Source organism: Clinocottus analis, unplaced genomic scaffold, assembly GCF_023055335.1.
Source record: "Clinocottus analis isolate CAN_PGR_092001 unplaced genomic scaffold, fCliAna1.0.p SCAF_4, whole genome shotgun sequence".
Lineage (NCBI taxonomy): Eukaryota > Metazoa > Chordata > Actinopteri > Perciformes > Cottidae > Clinocottus > Clinocottus analis.
This window is the reverse complement of record NW_027176153.1, coordinates 3,056,503-3,080,366: the sequence shown is the minus strand read 5'-3', so window position 1 is coordinate 3,080,366 and position 23,864 is coordinate 3,056,503. Positions and strand designations below refer to the sequence as shown.

The 23,864-nt window shown below is 46.1% G+C and overlaps 1 protein-coding gene across 2 annotated transcripts in view; it reads right to left on the bottom strand.

The window, feature by feature from the left end:
• samd10b (sterile alpha motif domain containing 10b) overlaps positions 1-23,614 on the bottom strand; it is a 57,404-nt gene extending 33,790 nt beyond the window's left edge. For both annotated transcript variants that reach the window (XR_011079636.1, XM_068597923.1), the window contains exon 1: positions 23,545-23,614. Coding sequence is in view for 1 of the 2 variants with exons in the window: in XM_068597923.1 (XP_068454024.1) it covers positions 23,545-23,557 (13 nt within the window). In the remaining variant the exon portion in view is untranslated. The remainder of the gene's footprint in view (positions 1-23,544) is intronic.
• Positions 23,615-23,864: the final 250 nt, after the last annotated feature.

The following is a 23,864-nucleotide window of genomic DNA, read 5'->3' as shown; positions in this document are numbered from 1 at the left end:
TGAATTTTTTTCAGAATCACTTTTATAATATATTTTGATCAGAACTATGAACATCCAGCATGATATGAGCCAGATTTCCCAAAAATACCTTCTTGAGCAGTCACCAAGTTTTTCAAACTGTATGGTTCAGAGCCTTAGAAAATTTCTCCTTGTCGATTAATAAAGTACTTTTCATTTCATTCATTCATTAACAACAGCCCATATACTAATAAGACAACCTTTTGGAAATTTTAGGACTGAAATAAATTAAATCTAAGACACAAATCCCATTAAAACAAAGTATTGTCCTGTTAGGAAGGAGTTTCAGTCAAAAGAAACTGTTGTTTTGTTAAAAAATGGAAAAATTACTTATTTTATGGCAAAACATTGGCTGATTTGGGCACGCTGGGCACCGACATTTTCATTAGCTTCGGCACTGCGAAAAATAAGGCTTAGGCTTGAAAAGGTTAAGAAAGTCTCAGTTTGTCGCGGCACCAGTGAACTACATCTCTCGTCTCACGAGATATACGTCCCCAGCGCGGCGGCTACTTTGGCTAGCTCGCTCGCTAGCTAGCTAACGTTGCTACGTTCCACGCACAAGTGCAGCGTTATCAGACCCTGTTTTTAATCCAGCGACTCTTTTTAAAAAAAAAATCAGCTGGGAAGAGACAGAAGGAGCGAGAGCCCCGTAGTAGTTGGTGGGAGTTCATCCTGGTACGAAACACATCGCAGCTTCAGAGAGAGACGGAACCTTTGGCTGTGACGTCTTTCTATCGTCGCGTTTTCACATTTTCACGACAAAATGTGACCAACATCATGAGAGTAATTCATGGCACAATTCAAACGGGATGCACGTTTGTCTCTCGCCGTTGACTTTACCGTACACATGTTTTTCTGGAGTGAGGCCCCATGGGGGGACTTCGCCTTTCGATCCTCTCTCACCGATGAGAGTGTTCAGGCTAATCCGATTCATTTCATGGATCACGGAGAGGGTGCTATGGTGTATTCAACAGCGTGGCATTGACATCAACTCCCATCCATACCGAGCACATCTTATTCAACCCAGAGATTAGATTTATATTTGCAGTTTTCTACGAAAGAGGAGAGGCGGAAAAAAAAAAATCCTAGTTTTCCTCATTTCTTTGTGATCTGCAAACGGGGAGGGGGAGATGGACTTCATCATGCAGCGATTTCATGCCCACGATACACATTAAAACTTAAGTATTAAATATAGCATCCAACAGACCCATTGCTGCCAACTTCCACTATGTCCACATCCCCCAGTGCACCAGATGTATTGGTCGCGGTGTGTTTGGGGGTGAAACGAGAGGCTATTTACAAATCTCCCCCTCCACCGGACCTGGTCCCAACCCCAGGAATGAGCCATGAAATTACTCCATTTTGGGTGTGAGAAGAATTCTGGTCGCGGCTAAAAATAAATACAAAACTCCAGAACCCAGGGGGCTTTTCCCATGATGCATTACAGGCTATATTACCCACTTTGACATGAGACACTAGGGCGGAGGTCCACCTCTCGCAAACCATCAGCGTCACGGGGAACACGCAGATGCAGAAACGGGAGGAAACAACGGACGACACAGCGACTCTCATCCGGACACGGGCGAGGGGAACGCCGGCGAAATCCGTGGGTGTGATTGTGATGCACATCTCCACACATCTGTATCTATTCCCTTGTCTGCTTTACTTTACAGCAGCGGATCTGAACGAAGCTACAGGGGGTCTGTGTACATGCAGCCATCTGGATGGAGGTGCTGGAGACGTCCGTCTATCCTGTCTCTCATGACCACCAGGGGGCGACTCCTCTGGTTGTATAGAAGTCTATGCTTCATGTGTTAAAGCTGCATTCTCTCTCCTGACCACCAGGGGGCGACTCCTTTGGTTGTTTAGAAGTCTATGCTTCATGTGTTAAAGCTGCATTTTCTCTCCTGACCACCAGGGGGCGACTCCTCTGGTTGTATAGAAGTCTATGCTTCATGTGTTAAAGCTGCATTTTCTCTCCTGACCACCAGGGGGCGACTCCTCTGGTTGTTTAGAAGTATATGCTTCATGCGTTAAGCTGCATTCTCTCTCCTGACCACCAGGGGGCGACTCCTCTGGTTGTCTAGAAGTCTATGCTTCATGCGTTAAGCTGCATTCTCTCTCCTGACCACCAGGGGGCGACTCCTCTGGTTGTTTAGAAGTATATGCTTCATGCGTTAAAGCTGCATTCTTTCTCTTGACCACCGGGGGGCGACTCCTGTGGTTGTATAGAAGTCCATGCTTCATGCGTTAAAGCTGCATTCTCTCTCTTGACCACCGGGGGGCGACTCCTCTGGTTATATAGAAGTCTATACTTCATGTGTTAAAGCTGCATTCTCTCTCCTGACCACCAGGGGGCGACTCCTCTGGTTGTTTAGAAGTATATGCTTCATGTGTTAAGCTGCATTCTCTCTCCTGACCACCAGGGGGCGACTCCTCTGGTTGTATAGAAGTCTATGCTTCATGTGTTAAAGCTGCATTCTCTCTCCTGACCACCAGGGGGCGACTCCTCTGGTTGTATAGAAGTCTATGCTTCATGCGTTAAGCTGCATTCTCTCTCCTGACCACCAGGGGGTGACTCCTCTGGTTGTATAGAAGTCTATGCTTCATGCGTTAAAGCTGCATTCTCTCTCTTGACCACCGGGGGGCGACTCCTCTGGTTGTATAGATGTCTATGCTTCATGTGTTAAAGCTGCATTCTCTCTCCTGACCACCAGGGGGCGACTCCTCTGGTTGTATAGAAGTCTATGCTTCATGCGTTAAGCTGCATTCTCTCTCCTGACCACCAGGGGGCGACTCCTCTGGTTGTATAGAAGTCTATGCTTCATGCGTTAAGCTGCATTCTCTCTCCTGACCACCAGGGGTGGTCCTGTGTGAAACAAACGAGCGGAGCAACTAACCATTTAGTTAGGATTACAAAAAGATTGTGAAATACTTAAGTTTGGTTTTTGAAAAGATCGTAAACTACTTATTGAGGTTTTGTAAAAGATCGTAAACCCAGGTTCAGGAAAATTTCCTGAACCCAGGTTCAGGAAAATATCGTGAAAAACCTAAGTTAGGTTATGTAATACGAGTCAACCTTGTATTACAGCCCGATCACACCTCACAATCTACACTCGACCTCCTCCTCGCTTCTCCTCTGACATTCGCTCTGAATTATCGACCGTCAGCGAGATATAATCTGTCTTCCCCGTGTCGTCATATCAAGGCTCGGCTGTGAAGGAGAGAGAAAAACAAACAATCACATGATCTCATCTGCTCATCGTTTCCCCCGCTCAATCCCCGAAGCAATTAATATCAACGTTCTCCTCCAAAAAGCGCAATCTTCGATCCGCTCGTTTCCTCTTTCGACGCGTCGTCCTCGCACCGTCTTCCCGTCTTCCTTCATCTCTTCGTCCTCTCGGGGCGGCACGGCCATGTCGGGCCTCGGCATGCCGTCTCCTCCTCCTCCTCCTCCTCCTCCGCTGTGTCATCCCTCCCTTTCTCCTCCCCTTGTGCTCCTCTGAGCCGGAGTGAACATGACAGCCGGTGTCCTCGGGCGGAGGAGCGCGGTGGAGTGTGTGTTGTGTGCGTGTGCCCGCCTGAGTGTGTGTGTTTTATCTGAAGTGATCTGTAATTGTATGTTCTCTGACACAGTGATGGATAATCAATAGTTCCGTCTCTCTCGGTGGAAGTGCGTTGCGGGGGGGCGGCGGGGAGTGAAGAGAGTAAAAGTCATGCTGTCCTCAACGCTGGTGATTCGGTGTGATGCGATATTTTCAGATCGCCTTCCTTCAAATGCGGCACAAGCATCCACCCGGATTCAAGAATGAACCGGTTTAGATTGTGACGGTCAAAGGTCAAGATCACTGTGACCTCACGCCCGATGGTTTTGAAGCCCTTAGTCATTTTCTCACAGACTTCTATACAACCAGAGGAGTGGTGGTCAGTAGAGAGAATGCAGCTTTGACACATGATGCACATACTTCTATACAACCAGAGGAGTGGTGGTCAGTAGAGAGAATGCAGCTTCAACACATGAAGTATAGACTTCTATACAACCAGAGGAGTCGCCCCCTGGTGGTCAGGAGAGAGAATGCAGCTTCGACACATAGACTTCTATACAACCAACCTAACTAAATGTCTGATCTTCCCAAGATGCGTCACTGGATCTCCGTCGCCTTCTTTTCCAATTTCGGAGTTGCTCCACTCGTCAATTTCACACTTGCCCGAGGCATCCAGTCAAATCCAGCTGGGGACGGGCTTTACGACCCTGACATTGACTTCCTGTCTCACTGCAGGTCGACGTGGTCGGAACGGACATTGATATTGGCACATTTTGAATTACGATGTACTCTATAATTCCCCCTTTCTGCTCATTCTACAGCAAACGCTTGATGTCTGCAGAAATATATTTTTTATATTAGATTCATTTTATATTGGTCGTGCACCCCCTGTCCCAATATCTATCAGTCTAGATTGATGAGTGGCACTACCAGTAAGAGGAAGAAATCTGTTTTTAATTGAAGGGTGGACCGTCCTTCAAACCTCTTTCAAATCAGCCAAAAGTGACATTTTTCTTCACATCTATGCGACTAAAACCCACTCTGCATTTTCAAACTACGGCTCTCGTGTGTTGCAAACGTTCGACCCTGACGCCGCGCACATACAGCTCCCGTTTGCTGCATTTGAATAATGAATCCATAGTAAAAAAGGAAAGTAAAAAGAAGCCACTTTAAGCTGCCAGAGCTCTTCAAGGGCGCACGATACCCGTGTTCATTTGCATGATGTTGTTTATGAGATATTGAATTATTATTCAACAAGCCGGCGTAACTTAGAGCGGTAATCAGATGATCAATCCACTTCACGCGCTGCCACTCCTCCGCTCGATCATTCACAGCCAATAAAAACCCGACAAATCAATTCATATTATCCTGCTCGGGACCTCCAGATGGATCGGAAAAGGAGATAAGAGCGCAAACATTTTGGGGGGAAATTATATTAAAAAGGTCGTTTTAAACTCTCACGGCGGTGATATCCATAAGCGAGCGTCGTAAAGGTTGAGGCGCCCCGCGGCTAACCGGTTGAAGGATTTCATACGGCGAAAGGTCAAATGCGAGAAATCGAACGGCCGGCGTCAAAGTCCGAAGATGTTTAAACTTTGTCTGGCGGAGTCGAGAGAGCTCGGACGTTGCAGTGCACAGGAAGTAGAAGAGCTCACGTTCTCCTGCACATGAGGAACCACAGTCACTCCTGTTGTTCCTATTATTGTCTCTTCAATGCACATTACTAACTCTACTTTTTTTTTCCGGGAGCCTCTGTGCTTCCTCGACTTTCCATGGACCGTGGCTGTCTGGAGCTGGCCCCGCCTCCTGCTGATGCCCCGACTCTGTACTTCCTTCTGCCGACATGGATTGTGGTCCATGCGTATACTACTCATTATAGTATCCATGTAATGTGCTGTAACTCTGTTACGTTGCTCGTTCTGGTCACATGACATCTGTTGCTTCTGTCCATCCTGGAGAGGGATCCTCTGTTGCTCTATGAAGGTTTCTTCCCTGTTTTCCCTTTGAAAGGGTTTTTATTATCTTTATTTAAGGGAGTTTTTCCTGGTCTGATGTGAGGTTTGGGGACAAGGATGCTGTGTACAGAGTGTAAAGCCCTCCGAGGCAAATTTTGTATTTGTGATTTTGGGCTATATCAATAAAATTGAAGTGAATTAAACTCCAGCCGTCGCAGAAGAATAACACGTTGTATTATTATTCCTCAGCTCTCAAATCTCGATCTAAAACGTCTCGGCAGTTTATCTGTCACGAATAAGCGTCCTCCTCTGCAGTTCTACTCGAGGAAACAACACAAAGCGCGCACACAAACTTCTCGGCTTAGACAAAAATGTTTTTAAAAAAGTATTTAGTGTTTGTTTACAGCTGTTCCCCCCGAGGTGGCAAACGAAAAATGTTCTGTCTGAAGGGATTAACGAACGTTTAGATACAAAAATATATCACCGTCTGGCCTCTCGAAGGCAGAAGCGCTGAACTACCAGCAGCAAGTCATTAAGCGAGCCACCCCGCCTGCACGCGTTTTAATATCAAAACATAATCTTTTGTTGTTCAAGTGCCGTTTGAGCTGATCCTTCACGAGCCAGACGGACCGCTAATGAACTCTGAAGAGATTCAGGCGATCAGGCAAACAGGTTTTGCTCATTATCTCTCCATTCTTCTCCAAAGATGGAATCAGAGAAGCATTTTCTCGCTGGATTTGAACAAATACCATCGAGCGAAAGGCCTGCGGCGCCGTCCGGCAGGGATCCGCCGCGCTCCGTCTGCCGAGCATCGACCAACCGGCTCCTGAGGCCGCCCGCCGGGTGGAGTCTGGACGCCTGAATGGACTGCGGGTTCGTCGTTGTCACATGTGGTCTGTGGATCGATTCGCGGGGGGGCACTCCCGCGGTGGCCTGGCGAGCGAGACCGGGACGCGGACTCGATACTTCATTGAATCTCCATGAAAATCACGCGAGCGCTCTGCTTCTGTTTGCACACGTGTGTCGCTGCCTCGGAGACGGAAAAGAGGAGAAAGGGAAAAAAGGGTCCGAGCGACGAGAAAAATAAATAAAGGCCAGTCGATCGGCACACACCAAATGTCCACAAACAAACAAAGGTTACCGAGCGCCGAGAGGGTTTGCGAACAATGAGATGAATAAATGACGGTCGCGAGTCGGCTGATAATCCGCTCCACGCCGTTCCCCGCGTCCGCACAAAAGCAGCCGGGACGAGGGGATGAAAGAGAAAAGAAAGAGGAATGGAAAAAGAAAGGGCTTATAGAATGGACGGTGAGGACGGGAAGAGGAGGGGGGGGGGGGGCTGATGGAGAGAAGAAGAAAAAGATAAAAGTTAATGCTCCACAAAAGCTGAGAGGTAAACAGAGAGAGAGAAAGGAGGGCAGGCGAGAGAGAAGGGAAATGTGCCGATGAATCTGAAGCTCGGATAGACGAGCAGGGAACGAATGAAAATGAGCAGACAGGGAGTTAGTTTGTAGATCCGTAAGCTGCATAAATGATTAGAAACAGCAGCTCGGTGCCGGTGGAGGTGGAGAATAACTCTGCTCCGCTTCCTTTTTATAACTTTGCTGGCAAACGCTGAAAAAGATGCGTCAAGAACACACAGACTGTTTATAATGTTTCAGATATTTGCGCAAAAAAACCCACTTGGACTCAAAGATGAACTGGTTTGAATTTTGAGGTCAAAGGTCAAGGCCACTGTGACCTCGTGTCCGCACGATTCACGTGACGTCTTGGCAACACATTTCTTCGGATTTGGACGTGTCACTGAGACGTGACCTGTTGGTTTGCGAAGTTTCGTTTTGAAGCCCTGAGTTGCAATTTTGTTCGTCGCCCTTAACACATGAAGCATAGACTTCTATACAACCAGAGGAGTCGCCCCCTGGTGGTCAGGAGAGAGAATGCAGCTTTAACACATGAAGCATAGACTTCTATACAACCAGAGGAGTCGCCCCCTGGTGGTCAGGAGAGAGAATGCAGCTTTAACACATGAAGCATAGACTTCTATACAACCAGAGGAGTCGCCCCCTGGTGGTCAGGAGAGAGAATGCAGCTTTAACACATGAAGCATAGACTTCTATACAACCAGAGGAGTCGCCCCCTGGTGGTCAGGAGAGAGAATGCAGCTTTAACACATGAAGCATAGACTTCTATACAACCAGAGGAGTCGCCCCCTGGTGGTCAGTAGAGAGAATGCAGCTTTAACACATGAAGCATAGACTTCTATACAACCAGAGGAGTCATCCCCTGGTGGTCAGGAGAGAGAATGCAGCTTTAACACATAAAGCATAGCCTTCTATACAACCAGAGAAGTCGCCCCCTGGTGGTCAGGAGAGAGAATGCAGCTTTAACACATGAAGCATAGACTTCTATACAACCAGAGGAGTCACCCCCTTGTGGTCAGGAAAGAGAATGCAGCTTTAACACATGAAGCATAGACTTCTATACAACCAGAGGAGTTTCCCCCTGGTGGTCAGGAGAGAGAATGCAGCTTCAACACATGAAGCATAGACTTCTATACAACCAGAGGAGTTTCCCCCTGGTGGTCAGGAGAGAGAATGCAGCTTTAACACTTGAAGCATAGACTTCTATACAACCAGAGGAGTCGCCCCCTGGTGGTCAGGAGAGAGAATGCAGCTTTAACACATGAAGCATAGACTTCTATACAACCAGAGGAGTAGCCCCCTGGTGGTCAGTAGAGAGAATGCAGCTTTGACACATGAAGCATAGACTTCTATACAACCAGAGGAGTCGCCCCCTGGTGGTCAGTAGAGAGAATGCAGCTTTGACACATGAAGCATAGACTTCTATACAACCAGAGGAGTCGCCCCCTGGTGGTCAGGAGAGAGAAGGCAGCTTTGACACATGAAGCATAGACTTCTATACAACCAGAGGAGTCGCCCCCTGGTGGTCAGGAGAGAGAATGCAGCTTTGACACATGAAGCATAGACTTCTATACAACCAGAGGAGTCGCCCCCTTGTGGTCAGGAGAGAGAATGCAGCTTTAACACATGAAGCATAGACTTCTATACAACCAGAGGAGTTTCCCCCTGGTGGTCAGGAGAGAGAATGCAGCTTCAACACATGAAGCATAGACTTCTATACAACCAGAGGAGTTTCCCCCTGGTGGTCAGGAGAGAGAATGCAGCTTTAACACTTGAAGCATAGACTTCTATACAACCAGAGGAGTCGCCCCCTGGTGGTCAGTAGAGAGAATGCAGCTTTAACACATGAAGCATAGACTTCTATACAACCAGAGGAGTCGCCCCCTGGTGGTCAGGAGAGAGAAGGCAGCTTTAACACATGAAGCATAGACTTCTATACAACCAGAGGAGTCGCCCCCTGGTGGTCAGGATGGCATGGTGTACGTGCACAACTCATTGAGGTGTGTTTGCTCCACTTCCTGCAGCTAGTTTTCTTCTAGTCTGAACAGCGAGAGCTTTAGCTCTCCGTCCCGTCTCCGCTGGACTCGGCTGCACGCTGTGCAGATTCGGGGGTCCGTCCGTCCTTCTCGGCTTTAAATGCCGTGTTATCATGTCTTCCTCCTGCGTCGCCACTTCACCCAGGCCTTTCAGTCAGATGGACACGCCAATTACCCCTCTTCCACACACACACACACACACACACACACACGGTTGCCAGAGGCTGTGCTGTCAGGTAAAATAGCGGACAGCAGCTGGTACAAAGCGGGCAGTAGGGATGAAACAGGAAGAGGAATCAAAGCGAGCCCTTGTGCACACACACACACACACACACACACACACACACACACACACACACACACACGCAGGCGAACACACACATCAATGCACACAAAGTCCCAGCAGGAGCTTCTCGTCCGGGCCGAACCAACCCAAGGGAAGCTTCCGACTCTGCTTTCCCTCTCTATCCTTTCACTCTAAACACACTCGCACTGTCTTCCATTAATCGCTCCTCTTTTCCTTCCACCGTTTGTTTCTTCTTAAAGGCACAGTGCCGACATTTAGACCCTTTTTGCCTTCCTTTCCAGCATTTGAGGATCCAGCGGTCCTCATTTATAAATGTGTTAATTGGTTAAGAAGTTTTGGAGGTGCTTGTACTGTGGTTGCGTTTTTTGTATAGACACCGGGCTAGTTCTTTATGCTAAGCTAAGCTAATCTTGGCTGCAGATTTATATTTATCTCACAGACATGAGTGTGTTACTAATGTTCTAATCTATTCTGTAGTTCTAGCAATATATATATATATATATATATATATATATATATATATATATATATATATATATATATATATATATATATATATATATATATAGAATAGTGTGGTCGATGCTGTATTTCTGCCTTGATGTCATTATTTTGAGCGTTGATGGAGCGGCTCCAATAGCATAGCATAGCCTCGCACCAAGTGAGCCAGACTCCATTCAGAAAACAAGCATTTTAAATGTTGTTTGCTTGTTGCCTTGCAGAGCGACCTGACAAAGCAAGAATTCATACTTTTTACAAATCTGCATCATCATGTAGTCATTTCAGCCTCCTTTAAAAACATTGTTTTTTATCAGTTTATTAGAATTTAATCACACAATGTGGGACTTCCACAACACGGGCAAAGGGCAGCCGCAGTTTGTTATGTTCAGCCGTGGTTGATGAAACACAAGAAGCCACAAAATTAACTTTGTGTTTGGTGTAAAAAACACCATCAAAACATCAGACTTATGAATCCGATTGAACCGGCTTCCACGCACGCAGCTGCAGTCGATATAAACTATCTTTAAAAAACAACCGCCACACTAATTGCCGATGTAATTAGCTAATTTGGGAACTACTTCCTTCTCCAGATACATCACAGCGCCCCCATCAGGTCATCAAACACGACCAGCTCTCTATTGATCGCTCCCCTGGTGTTGACTTCTAATGGCGCCAGATGTCGCTCGACAGTCAAGGAGAGGCTCTTCTCGACAACCCACTAATGAATCACTGTGTGTGTGTGTGTGTGTGTGTGTGTGTGTGTGTTCTGTTCCAAATCTCATCACTTCTCTCCATTTCAGTGTATCTCAAAGTGGCGTCCGTGACCCTCCTCTATTTCAATATAATATATTTATTATGTATTTATTCTGTGTCTTGCAAGTCCCGCAACCGTTAACGTCAAGCTTCAGACGTTTTTAAACTTCCTCCTTGGAGAATAACGTGGATAAAAACGCGACGAAATTGCGGCGCATTATTTTTCGCGGTGACGACGAGAGAGAGCGGCCGGCCGTGAGACGGGATCTGAAGCGTTCAGCTCGAGATGTTTGAGAACACAAAGTAGACTTAAAACACACTCCAATTACCAGCACATGTGTGAGCAGCCCTACACACACACACACACACACACACACGTCTGAGCCATTACATCTATCCTCGCGTTAACGCATTGGAGCCATTTCCACGTTGGATGAAACAGGACAAGCGAGAGGAGCTTTATTACGCAACCCCCCCTTGATTATTTCACTTTCAGACAAATTAGCTGCACATCCTCACTCAACCAGATCGTGCACTTTGTGCACCTCTCGCCCACGACGGAGGCTTCCAGAGAAGTTCTGCAGAAAGAAAAGATCCGTCTCTGGTGATGCTCTTTGACGACTCTGAGAGATTTTTGCAAACTCAGAACACGCGAAGAGGGAAAAGCTTCTTCCTCTCTTGTCTGCAAATGTGTGCACGCGGTGGCCCGTGTCGACTGTGTATGTGTGCGCGCGCGAGCGTGTGTGTGTGTGTGTTTGCACTCAAAAGCCTGCAGAGCACCAGTGACCTGATATGTAGGGCGAGACCGAGGCGCCGGGGTGACAGCTTAGAGCCCGCCCCCACTAACTCTGACTGACGGCCGCTGTAAACCTCGGCCGCCTCCCGCGACAATGGGCTCCGGTCTGACTTCCACTTTCAACGTCTGTGAAGAAGAAGAAGAAGAAGAAGAAGAAGAAGAAGAAGAAGAAGAAGAAGAAGAAGAAGAAGAAGAAGAAGAAGAAGAAGAAGAAGAAGAAGAAGAAAGTATTTCTGGGGCAAAGCTCTGTGTAAAACCTGGAGGACAAGACAAAACCGGATGAAGTGGAATGAGAGGAAATAACTGCTTTTAGAGCGATATATATATATATATATATATATATATATATATATATATATATATATATATATATATATATATATATTGGGACTCAAACTGATGGCTGTTTATTCCTCAGAGCAATTGTCAGGATGTGCAAAAGTCTTTCGTGGCCGCGGGTGCCTGCACAGAGTCAAAATATACATGGCTGCACAAGCATCGCTGCAGGATTTCTTTATATATTTTGGGGTATTTTTTTCCAGCTCCCCCCCCCCCCCCACACACACACACACGCACACCCCCGAGGGCCTTTTGTGACCAACGCAGCACTTAGCCGATCACATCCCGCCGCTCCCATCTCCCACGTTTCACGGGACAAATCCCTGCTAATCTACGGATGAGGCACAACGGCCGCATGTCTCAGTGGATTTCCACAAAAAAAAAATCAGGTCAAAAGGGTGCAGACGCTCTAAAGAGCATTACTCTACACAAAGAGTGCAACGTGCAGACGGGTCTTTTCCCACCACGCGATGTAAAGCAAGCTCGGGATCCCAAGCAGAGGATCAGAGCAAGAAAAAAACATCGCGAAGGAAGAATCCCAGCTCCCAAAGCTGCACATGAATACATTTCTTTTTGTAAAATGGAACCTGTGGATGTCGTGTAAGCGACGGCCTCCGGCATCGAAAGCCCCGATGTCTTTTCCCAGAATGAATCATTTAATCAGAAGAAGTGGGGCACATGAGGTAGTGGGCTACATTTTGGGCTGAAAGGGATCTCTTCTGTTCAGCCTCCGGGACGTTTTTTTTTCCTGGAGGCTGTGACGTTCGGAGACTCAGAGAGCTTCTTATTCGACGGCTGAAAGGCAGAAAATCAGCTCACACGCCGACAGAAACCTGCACGTTTAAACACTAAACTACTGACATATGCATGTAGCTCGAGCCACGGCGTAAATCTACTGCGGTATGTATTTCACGTGGCGTGAGACACTTCTTCACAGCGTCATATGGCGTTTATAAGTACATCATAGCCAGAGAGTCCTGCAGGCTCACAGAGGAGAGAAACAGGGGGAAAGTTCGCTAAGTGAAGATCTCATTTTGTCAATAAGTAAGCGGCGGATTGTGGGATTCAACGTGATTGGAAAGAGGCTTTTTTTTTAAAAATGTAACTCCAGAGAGAAACTTGAGAGAGAGAGAGTGAGAGAGAGAGAGAGAGAGAGAGAGAGAGAGAGAGAGAGAGAGAGAGAGGAGGGGGATGTTGCAGAAAGATTGAGGATGAAAATCAAGTGGAAATATGAAAAACGGTCAATAAAAGCAGTGAAAGTGTGAGACACAAAAGGAGTAACGTTGGTAAAATACATTAAGATTCAAGATTCTTCAACTTCATTCATACAGAGCAGTTGCGTCAGTTGTGCTAAAGACATATTTAGAAAGAGTCGTTTAAGAATGAGATAAGGGACGGTGAATATCAGCGATAACAAGCACAGAATCTAAGTACAAAACATAACCAATATGAATCATATAACATAACAATAAAATACAGCAGATCGGCAGAACAAAGGTTCCCTTCAGGCTCCGTGAAAATGAATATTGTGCAACGTTAAATGAGGAGATGATCCATCATACATACATGAAATAACATGAATAGATATTAGAGATGAAATACGAGGTGTTTACAATAACTTCTAAGAATACATACATTATTAAAACTACTCATGACAAGATTTATTTTAGCAAATAATACAAATATCTTAATCTTTTATTTACTTTTGATTGAGGAAACACTATAAATTACTTCACCAAAGTGAAAGTATAACTTAATTCTGATGGTTTACAGACTTCAGACACTAAAAATAATCTGGCTCTTGTAGACGAGTTACGATAATCAAACAATAAAGTGATCTGTATTTGCCAATATGGATCAATGATGGACAATTAGTGTTGCCGGCAAGAAATGACGTGATCGGGGATCTGTGAAAGTTGTATTTGCTCTCATTTTCCCAAGAGTTTTATGAGCCGTTGGATGACTACTGTTGGCCAAACACCCCACACAAAGCAATAAAAGTGAGCTCACTCGGCTGTGATATCGCGAGAGGGAAGGTAGCGGGGTGAAGAGTGGTGAGTGAGGAGTCAGCAGGCCGCCGATCGCACCGTAAAACAGGCAGTAACGAGTCACCGAATGAGGTCCTTCGAGCCCGTGAGTTGGGAAAAAAAAACACAAAAATGTTTTGCAGTTTGCCGCAAACAACCGGAGAGATCAGCCCCGTGGACGGACGCAGAGACGCACAGTCACTCGCGTGCGCACGATCCTCCTGGCGGACATAACGAGCGCACGAAAGCAGCGGCGGCGAAAAGTTCAGAGAGTCACCGAGAGTTGAGCTGCAGTCAAATAACTCTGCTCTCGACACCTAGAGCCTTTTGCCATGGAGAGAGAGAGAGAGAGAGAGAGAGAGAGAGAGAGCGAGAGAGAGAGAGAGAGGGAGAGAATGTGCACCAAGAAATATGCAACAGAAGGTGAAGCGTATGGAGGTAGGACGATTAAGACAAAAACAAAAACAAACGTGTGGAATCTCGTCTGGAGCAGCGAGAGAGAAAGAGGCAGATAAGAGAGGCAAAATTGATTTTCCATTTTTGGACGAAAGGTATGACCGACGGGTCGAAATGAGCCTGAAACATGTTCAATTTCAAAGTCACACACACACACACACACGGGTTTTTTGTATGTGCATACAAACCGTCTCACATGCAGATCAAACCTGTCACAGATCGTGCGTTTAAGATTGCGAGCGGGAATGTAATTGCTTTTTTTTCTCTTCCACGCCGGGTTGGCGGCTGAAACGTGACTTGCGCTCCTGAGCGTGTGCGGCGGATGTCTGCCTTGTTACGGTGAGGCCGGGGGCCATTAGCCGTTTGGTTTAATGGGCAATCTGTGCCGCGGGGCCCCCGCTGACCCCCCGGCACTCGGTGGGAGGAGCAGGCCAACCTATTAACAAAAGAGTGAAAAGCTCCGAGTTTACCCGATCACGCAAGGCCACACTTAATTAGACTGTTTGTCTAGCAGACTCTAATGGGGAGGATGGCGCGTGGGTGTGTGAGTGTGTGAGTGTGTGTGTGCTCTCCTTGAAACTGCAGGCTGAAAGACATCTGGCCAAGAATAAGACGGAGGACACGCGGGGATATCAGTGGAACGTGTCGCCTCGTCACGTTTCACCGGCATCCATGAAAAACAGAACAGTAGTAGAACGGGCATGGAACAAAATAAAATGGCGATCGTTCTGGTGACAACGCACGCCAGCGGGGTCCGTAACAGGAAGCGGACGGACTCATTATTATCTTGTCATTACAAATTACTGACAAGATAATGAGGAAGAGGTGCATGTAAATTAAGTTGAAAAAATAGTGACGGTAAAACAGTCAAAGGTTTAATTACAGCATGATAAAATAAGAAATAAAAACTAAAACGTAGCATAAAAACACTGGAGAAAAAAAACATTGTTATAAAGCACAACATAAAAGCCAGATTTTATATATTTTTGTTACCAAACATATCTAAATATAAACATGTCCAGCCTCTAAAGGGCTAAACTTGCCACTTGGTTCAATATCTGTAACCAGAGTAGCATCACAGCATGGTGGACTTAGCCAGCTAGCTCACTAGCTAAGCCTAGTAGCTCACTAGAACAGCCTGCTAGCTCACTAGCTTAGTCTACTAGCTCACTAGAACAGCCTGCTAGCTCACTAGCTTAGTCTACTAGCTCACTAGAACAGTCTGCTATCTCACTAGCTAAGTCTGCTAGCTCACTAGCTTAGTCTACTAACTCACTAGAACAGCCTGCTATCTCGCTAGCTAAGTCTGCTAGCTCACTAGCTTAGTCTACTAACTCACTAGAACAGCCTGCTATCTCGCTAGCTATGTCTGCTAGCTCACTAGAACAGACTGCTAGCTCACTAGCTAAGTCTGCTAGCTCACTAGCTCAGCCTGCTAGCTCCTTCAATGCTACCAGGTGACAGGAAAAGAGCCGATAGCTGTGTGTGTGGATGAAGCATTGAGTTCAGTTTGACTCTGACTCTCTGACTCTGCGTGAGGTCACTTGTTCACTTCTCGCTTTAGTCGTTCCGCCAGCACAATGGAGATAAACATGGCCGCCTCTCTCCGACCGTCCCGCTGCGTTGATTTAAAATGTCAACGTCCGTTCTGCTCATGTTCTATTTCTATTTCTTTCTCGTGTCTTTAAGGACGCTCAGTAATGAGCTAATGATGCCCATCCACAATGGACAATATTCACAAATGGTAAATTGGGTAATTACAGTGAGATCAACGTAATTATAGCCGGGGAAGGGGAAATGAAAGGAACAAGGACACAAAACACGTTTCATCCGAGAGGCCAAAACGCATCGACTGAATCGATCTGCGAGAAAAAAGATACTGCGAGCAGGCGAGAGACGAGTATGAAGTCGGTAAGTAACAACAGTTGAATGCATCGGGGATACGACCCCTGTATGAAATTATACCTAATTAGTGAAATCCTTCAGAAAAATTACATTTCTCTTCTTCATCCATCCCTGTACCCTTTCAGCCCTCTCTCCCTTGATGCCTCTGCCGGTGCAGAAGGCTAATTAAAGGAGAGAAATTGGATATGGGCCTGTGCGCACTCTAATTCAGGGAGAGGAAGGAAGGGAGGAAGGAAGGGAGGAAGGGAGGGAGGAGGGTGAGATGGGGGAGACCCCGGCACAAGGGCAGTGGATCAGAACCTGTGGAGCCTCGTCATTTTTGTGAGGTATTAAAGCGACAGTGGCCTCATTAGCGTTAGCGTTAGCACCGAGGGAGAACAGGATAAGGACGCCTCAGAGCAACAAAAAAAAATCCTCCTGGTGTTAATCCGCCGCCGACTCTCCTTTTTTTTATCACTTCATCCGTCTCTGAGAGGCCTGCAGGACCGGTTCATCTACAGGGTCCCCCCCCCCCCTCCCACCCCACATACACACTGAGGTCAGAGGTCAAACCGGTCGGCGGACGGTCTGAGAGGGGCACACCATTAGATCAGTATAGCTCATTAAAAATGTCCTCCGTCAACACAAACTCCCATAAACGTTTCATGAGTTTGAATGAAATTGTTTTTCTATTGCAGCGAGCCGTCTCCAGTGGCCTCACCCTGAGATACAAGGTGTATTACTTGAGGGAAATTCCTGTTTATTGCAACTTATTCACAGAGTTTTCTCCAGGGTCACAGTCAAGTCAGAAAAGGGCCAAAAAAACGTAACGGCGATCGCCACCGATTTGGCATTTGAAAGTCGGGGATGTCTGCCTCATCGCCAACGCCACGGGGCTGCAGGACACTCGGGGAGGTTTGTGTCGCTCAAAGTGCCAAAAAAAAACCAGCGTCATCTCTTTCCATGAATCAAGATAATCCACAGACCTTTTGTTTGTGAGAAGTTTCATGTACAGCAACACAACAAGACAGATAAAAGGCACACAATAGGTGTGAATATAAATCTCTACACCGATGAGCAACAGTACAATAAGTGCCATGAAGTCCATAAACAAGTCAAGTGGTCCGTGGGTCGTAAACAATACAAATAGTGCAAACGCATAATGGACGATCGGGGGACACGAGTGACATGTGATGGATTATCTTGAGCGACCGGGTCATGATCGCTGGTGATGAAAGTATTTTCTTTGGGGCTTTGAGCTCGAGCGCCGTCGCGTCCCGTTTCGCCTCCACCGCCGAACAACATCGACGGGTAAGAGATGAACAATGTGTATTATTGATTGTGTCCCTTTAATGCGACCGTGAGCAGTAAAAAAGACACATATCAGACCCGAGTTATAAAAGAAAATACACCTTTAACCTTTTGAGACGTCACTCAACCGAGGGGGAACGATTTACGAGCGCGCGCGATCTTCATCGGTCTTCTCGGGAACGTTCTGGAGAACCGAGGCGGTTTATAGAGGCGGAGGTGATCTGGGTGCAGCTGCGGGGCGGATGATGGATGACAGGACACACACACACACACACACACTCACACACTCATGAAACCCCACTGTGCCTCTGTAACTGAGAGGGTTAACACACTGTTTTACTTTTACTAGAGACACAACTGGTGTTGAAGCCAAAAGGAGGCAGCAGCAGGGAAAACAACGAAGGGGGTGTTTGTCTGCGTGAAGCTAACACACACACACACACACACACACACACACACACACACACACACACACACACACACACATAAGCCTCCCCCATCGTCACACCCACTGATGGGCTTCTCCCACCTTCTGCTTCATCTGCATGTTCACACACACAACAGACGTCAACACACATATGGACTAAAAAACAAACCCTCGCTGGGAGAGACGGCACGATTGTGTTCAATGAGCGCCCGACTTTGTGACCCAATCTGAAGAAAGGGCATGTTTGTGTGCTGTGGTGTGTGTGTGTGTGTGTGTGTGTGTGTGTGTGTGTGTGTGTGTGTGTGTGTAAGGGGGTTCGGCTTAAGGGTTAACAACAGGCCAGACAGGCGACGGGTTTCTTAAACACAACATGAAAAAAGGGTTTGACGCCGACGTAGAAGCAGAATACACAGTTGTGTGTGTGTGTGTGTGTGTGTGTGTGTGTGTGTGTGTGTGTGTATATATATATATATATATATATATATATATATATATATATATATATATATATATATATATATATATATATGTGCGTGTGTGTGTGTATAATTTTCAAAAAGTGTAAAAAAAAAAAAAAAAGTTGTATTTTTTATGCCAAGAATAAGCCTCAGTGTTTCACTTTCAAGCAAGAACATAATGTTTTATGAACTTTTTTCAATGTTCAGATTTCGGTGTATGTTGCTTCCATAAAATTGTAGAAACTAGAGAAAAGAAAACATCCAGAATACACATTCAAGAGTTTGTCTCTTTACATACGTTAACTAACTTAACATTTCATGAAACCTGTAACACAATACGTCCTCTTAGTGTGACTGATGAAGTGGGGATAGTTTCATGGTGACATCTATGAGGTAATGTTTGGACTCGTGTAGAGGGGTTTGTTCACATTGCATTCAGAGCCTCATACACACACGTCTGTACTAAAAACATGGAGAAAATACATTTTCTTTATGGCTGTCGACAGTATTTTCAGATTTTTCCTTTGAGGTAATAACAGATATATAAATTCCCCTCACTAAACTAAACACTTTGAACCTGACGGCTGTAAAAAATATATTCAAATGTTTACATATTTAATAAAGCAATGCCTCCTGTTTAAACATACAATTAAAACAAAATTGTAATACAAGAAAAATAGTAGTCTTCAAATAAATAATACTTTCAAGGTGATATCAATGAGTTTAAATCTTTTACCCTTTTAGCCGGTGCACTGCCGCCCCCTCAGGAGGTAAAATCCTCAAACATCGACCCTCTCACAGCGGCCCGTCGACCCACATGCTCAGAGAGACATAAATTAATGGGTTGTTATTTTGGGGATTTGTCTCCAGCTGTGCGCTCGTCTCCATGTGAGCCGGTCGGGGTTGACGGGGAGTACTTATTGTCGAGCACTGAACGGATGGATGGAAACCACCCTGGCATCGTCTGCACCGGATATCATGCATGCTGAGCTTAGCCATGCCACACACACACACACACACACACACACACACACACACACACACACACACACACACACACACACACACACACACACACACCAGCCACGAGTTTGCCGATTTGGACGTCGCCATCTTGTTTTTTTGCAACCAGTGAACAGGAAGTGACCATATTTGGACTGAGGAGGAGTCCAGCAGAGACCACATACATCTCTGGAAGTGACCTTGTAGCTCCGCCCCTAAAGCGTCCCCTGCGTTATGGTCTGTTTGACTCTAAATGACCATAATTTACTAAATGAACATCATGCTGTACAGAAGAAGACTTGAAACTAGAGATTGAGACATAAACTCATGTTTACAATGTTTACTGAGGGAATACATCAAGAGAGAAGTAGAGTCACTTATATAGACTTCTATACAACCAGAGGAGTCGCCCCCTGGTGGTCAGGAGAATACAGCTTCAACACATGAAACATAGACTTCTATACAACCAGAGGAGTCGCCCTCTGGTGGTCAGGAGAGAGAATGCAGCTTCAACACATGAAGCAGAGACTTCTATACAACCAGAGGAGTCGCCCCCTGGTGGTCAGAAGAGAGAATACAGCTTTAACACATGAAGCATGGACTTCTATACAACCAGAGGAGTCGCCCCCTGGTGGTCAGGAGAGAGAATGCAGCTTTAACACATTAAGCATAGACTTCTATACAACCAGAGGAGTCGCCCCTGGTGGTCAGGAGAGAGAATGCAGCTTTAACACATGAAGCATAGACTTCTATACAACCAGAGGAGTCGCCCCTGGTGGTCAGGAGAGAGAATACAGCTTTAACACATGAAGCATGGACTTCTATACAACCAGAGGAGTCGCCCTCTGGTGGTCAGGAGAGAGAATACAGCTTTAACACATGAAGCATGGACTTCTATACAAGCAGAGGAGTCGCCCTCTGGTGGTCAGGAGAGAGAATACAGCTTTAACACATGAAGCATATACTTCTATACAACCAGAGGTGTCGCCCCCTGGTGGTCAGGAGAGAGAATGCAGCTTCAACACGTGAAGCATTGGCTTCACTTTTCAGACCTGGACGTTGCCGTCTGACAAACACAAATTGTCGTCTCGTCAAATGATCAAACAGAGACAAATATCAACATCAATCACCGCTGCATATGTGTGATTAAATTAAAACTATGACAGAGATGAATTCACCTTTTTTTACATGACGGCACCAAATTTAATGCAATCTGTATTCTTCATTATAAAAGCAGGTGTTTTGAGGCCGACAGCGTGTCAGAAAGCCGCCCGAGTGCTTCAGCATCTCCTGCACTGAGTGTGTCTCCAGGCCCCCGGTCGGCCTCACGCCTGCTCTCGCTGTGGGCCGAGCCTCTGAAAAGCCTCCGTGGTCCTGGATGACGTGCGGCCTGACGACGCAGCGCCAGAAGCATCATTTGTACGGCCGCTTATCTCAGATGTGACACCCAGATGTCAAACATCTGATGAATTTCATCCACTCTGAATAGCTGCCCAAAAAAAAAGGAAAACACAGAGGGGGCATAATTACACGCCGTGACTCGCAGCAGGCGGCGAGACAGAATATGTAATTCTCTCTGCAATTTACATGAAGATGGGGAACAAATAATGTCTATTATGCCATTCAATATTCAGAGCCCCTCCCCCACTCCTTTGCAGTTATGGCAGCAACCAACACACCAACGCAAACCAATGCCCAACGCCAACAATCAACTCCGCTATCATGCCGAAGAAACCAAGTCCGGGACGTCCCTCAGTGGAATGGGGAAGTAGTTCAACCTCCATTTGTGTTTCTATTTCTTCTTCTTCACAACATTTTGGGAAAGTCCCACTCTAACAAATGAGTGTGTTGCGTGAACGATCACAACCCCGCGTACGTCCTCAAACGGTCTTTAAAGTTTGAGTGGCACGGCGCACCGTCTTCCCAGGGCGGCCGGGTAAATTAATGATGCTGAGGTAAACTAGGGATTAATTATAGATAGCGCAATGTGTCACTCGGCATATATGCAGATCTGACCCGGGGCCGTCCTCACAAAGAGGGAAACCTGCCTCGGTGGACAGATGGGAAACACACACCGGCGCTCTCACGTTATTGCCCTTGAGCGGATGCGAGCCTCTGATTAGGCTTCACTTATGTGAGCTAAACCCCCCCCCCCCTCACAGCCCCCTGACCAAACACTAGCAGCTGAGTATGCAAGAGATAACAACAACAACAACAGTAGCAGCAGCAACACAATGTACATTTTGTGTTTTGATGCACAGAATGTTAATGAACGTTAGCGGTCTTTCAGCTTTGTCCCTGAAGCTGGAGACACGGGCGCCATCTTCGGCCTTTAAGCTGCAGGGCTGTGACCTCACCGGCAGACGATGGAACGACTTCAGCGTGTCAGAGGTTCCCACGAACATTCGGAGAAGTCTGGCTTTTAAAAAGAGCCGCCACCCGCTGGTTTGTGGACTGATGCTTTTAAGCATCAAGTTGGACAATTTGGCTTTTTGCAACCACTGGACAGGAAGTGACCATATTTGGACTGAAGAGGAGTGACGTAGAAACGCTGTATACGTCTCTGGTAGTGACCTGTCAATCACCTTGTAGCCCCGCCCTAAAGCATAGACTTCTATACAACCAGAGGAGTCGCCCCTGGTGGTCAGGAGAGAGAATGCAGCTTTGACACACGACGCATTGCCTTTACTTTTCAGAACCGGAGGTTGCCATCTGGCTTACAGGCCGTTGCCCCAATTCAGTTTTTCTCAAATATGGAATACCGAATTTCTCAAAAATAAATCATACAAGTCAAGTGTTTGAAGGAGGCAGCCAGTGAGGGAGCGTGGACCGCATCCAGCTGGACATCGCCAAAAAATCCAACGGGAAAGAGTCCTATGAAAAGTCAAAAACCTTTCGTCCTGTCAAAGTTTCCTCTGCGTCCGGAGGTACGAAGTCAAACAAGGTCTCAAAGAATACATCGAGGAGTTTGGAAATTTGAGCCAAGAGAATTACAGAATGATGAAATAAAAAAGAAAGAAAAACGTGTACGAAACAGAGTCACAAAAAGCCAATTTATCAAACTAATCAGCAGCTACTTGAACAATCGAAGTAGTTTCACTGGTTTTTAAAGCAAAACTATTTGCAGTTAGCTCCTCAAATGTAAAGATGTGCTGCCTTTTCTCAGTTTCATGGCATAATGCATTGAAAAACCTTCATTCAGACAAAACAAGCTATTTAAACATTGTGAGAGTCATCTTTTCACTACTGTCTGACATTTGATTGAACAAAGATATTGATTGCATCAGTTGTTCACTTCTCATCCGATGACATCGTCCCAGACTCTACACTTCCAAACATCATGCTTTTATCGACAGGACGAGTTGTCTTCTGGGTAAGTTTGGCTTTTTAAGTCAAATGACAATGGGTTTGATGATGGTCGGGTGTGTGTGTGGTTATTAAATGCTCCTCCCTCAGCACCTGGGGCTCCGCTCCTTTGATTTCCCCACATCTCTGAAGAACATGATGTTTTATCTTTGTGCAAAAGGGCACCGCTGTTGACATCATTTAGTCTCCATTATTAAACATAACAAAAGGAATGAGGAACAAAGAGCGCTGCTGCCTCACTGTGACGCTCCTGTGAGCTTGTAATTCATCCAGCCGATGGCAGGTGCAAAGAGCAACGCGGAGAACAAACAAACCACGATAGACGTGGACTTCTTTTCCAGAAGAATTTCATTGATCTGATCCTGATATCTAGAAATAATGCGATGGGGCCGCTTGACCAATTCAGCACACAACAGGACGTGGCAGCGATGAACTGTTGGCACTTCACAAGTTTCAGAGTTTGACAACTTCACATCCTGTGAGGATGTCATTTTGGTCTGGAGATCCAGAAGATTCATTTTAAAAAAAATAAAGTAAATTATACATATTGATGCCCGGAGAGCCAAACATCTGGAAAAAAAAACACTTTTTTTGAGAATACAACACAAAAAACGTTTATATTTAGTAAGAAAATTAGCCAATACGGAAAGAAAAAAAAGAAAAATACATAAAGTGCTGATAGCTTTCCTCCACTTTTCCTGGATGATTTTACAGAAAGCTTTATTCTCATAGATATTCTCTAAAGCTACAGTTTACCTGCTCCTGTACTTTGAATCACATCCAACCACAAATGTATATAAAAAGACAACATCTCAGAATAGTGTTTCCAAAGGAAATATCCTAAACGTGCACAAATGGAGAAGAAGAAACCCCTGAAAGTGAGACTGAACTGCTCGTTGGGTGTATGAGGAGAAAGTGGGCGAGTGAGTAAAGCGGTCCTACCGTCCACTGCCATGCCCGGTCTCAGCGTGTATCGCTCCGTGGTGTCAGCAGGACTCTCCCATTGCTCTGCGCCGGATGGATGGATGGACGAACGCGGAGTGGAGAGAGAGAGAGAGAGAGAGAGAGAGAGAGAGAGAGAGAGAGAGAGAGAGAGAGAGAGAGAGAGGAGGAGGACAGAGAGCGCGGTGCCCCTCTCCCACAGACGATGTGCGCGCAGAGACGGAGACGCGCGCAATAGAGGAGAGAGAGAGAGAGAGAGAGAGAGAGAGAGAGAGAGAGAGAGAGAGAGAGAGGGGAAAAAAGAAAAATAGAAACCATGG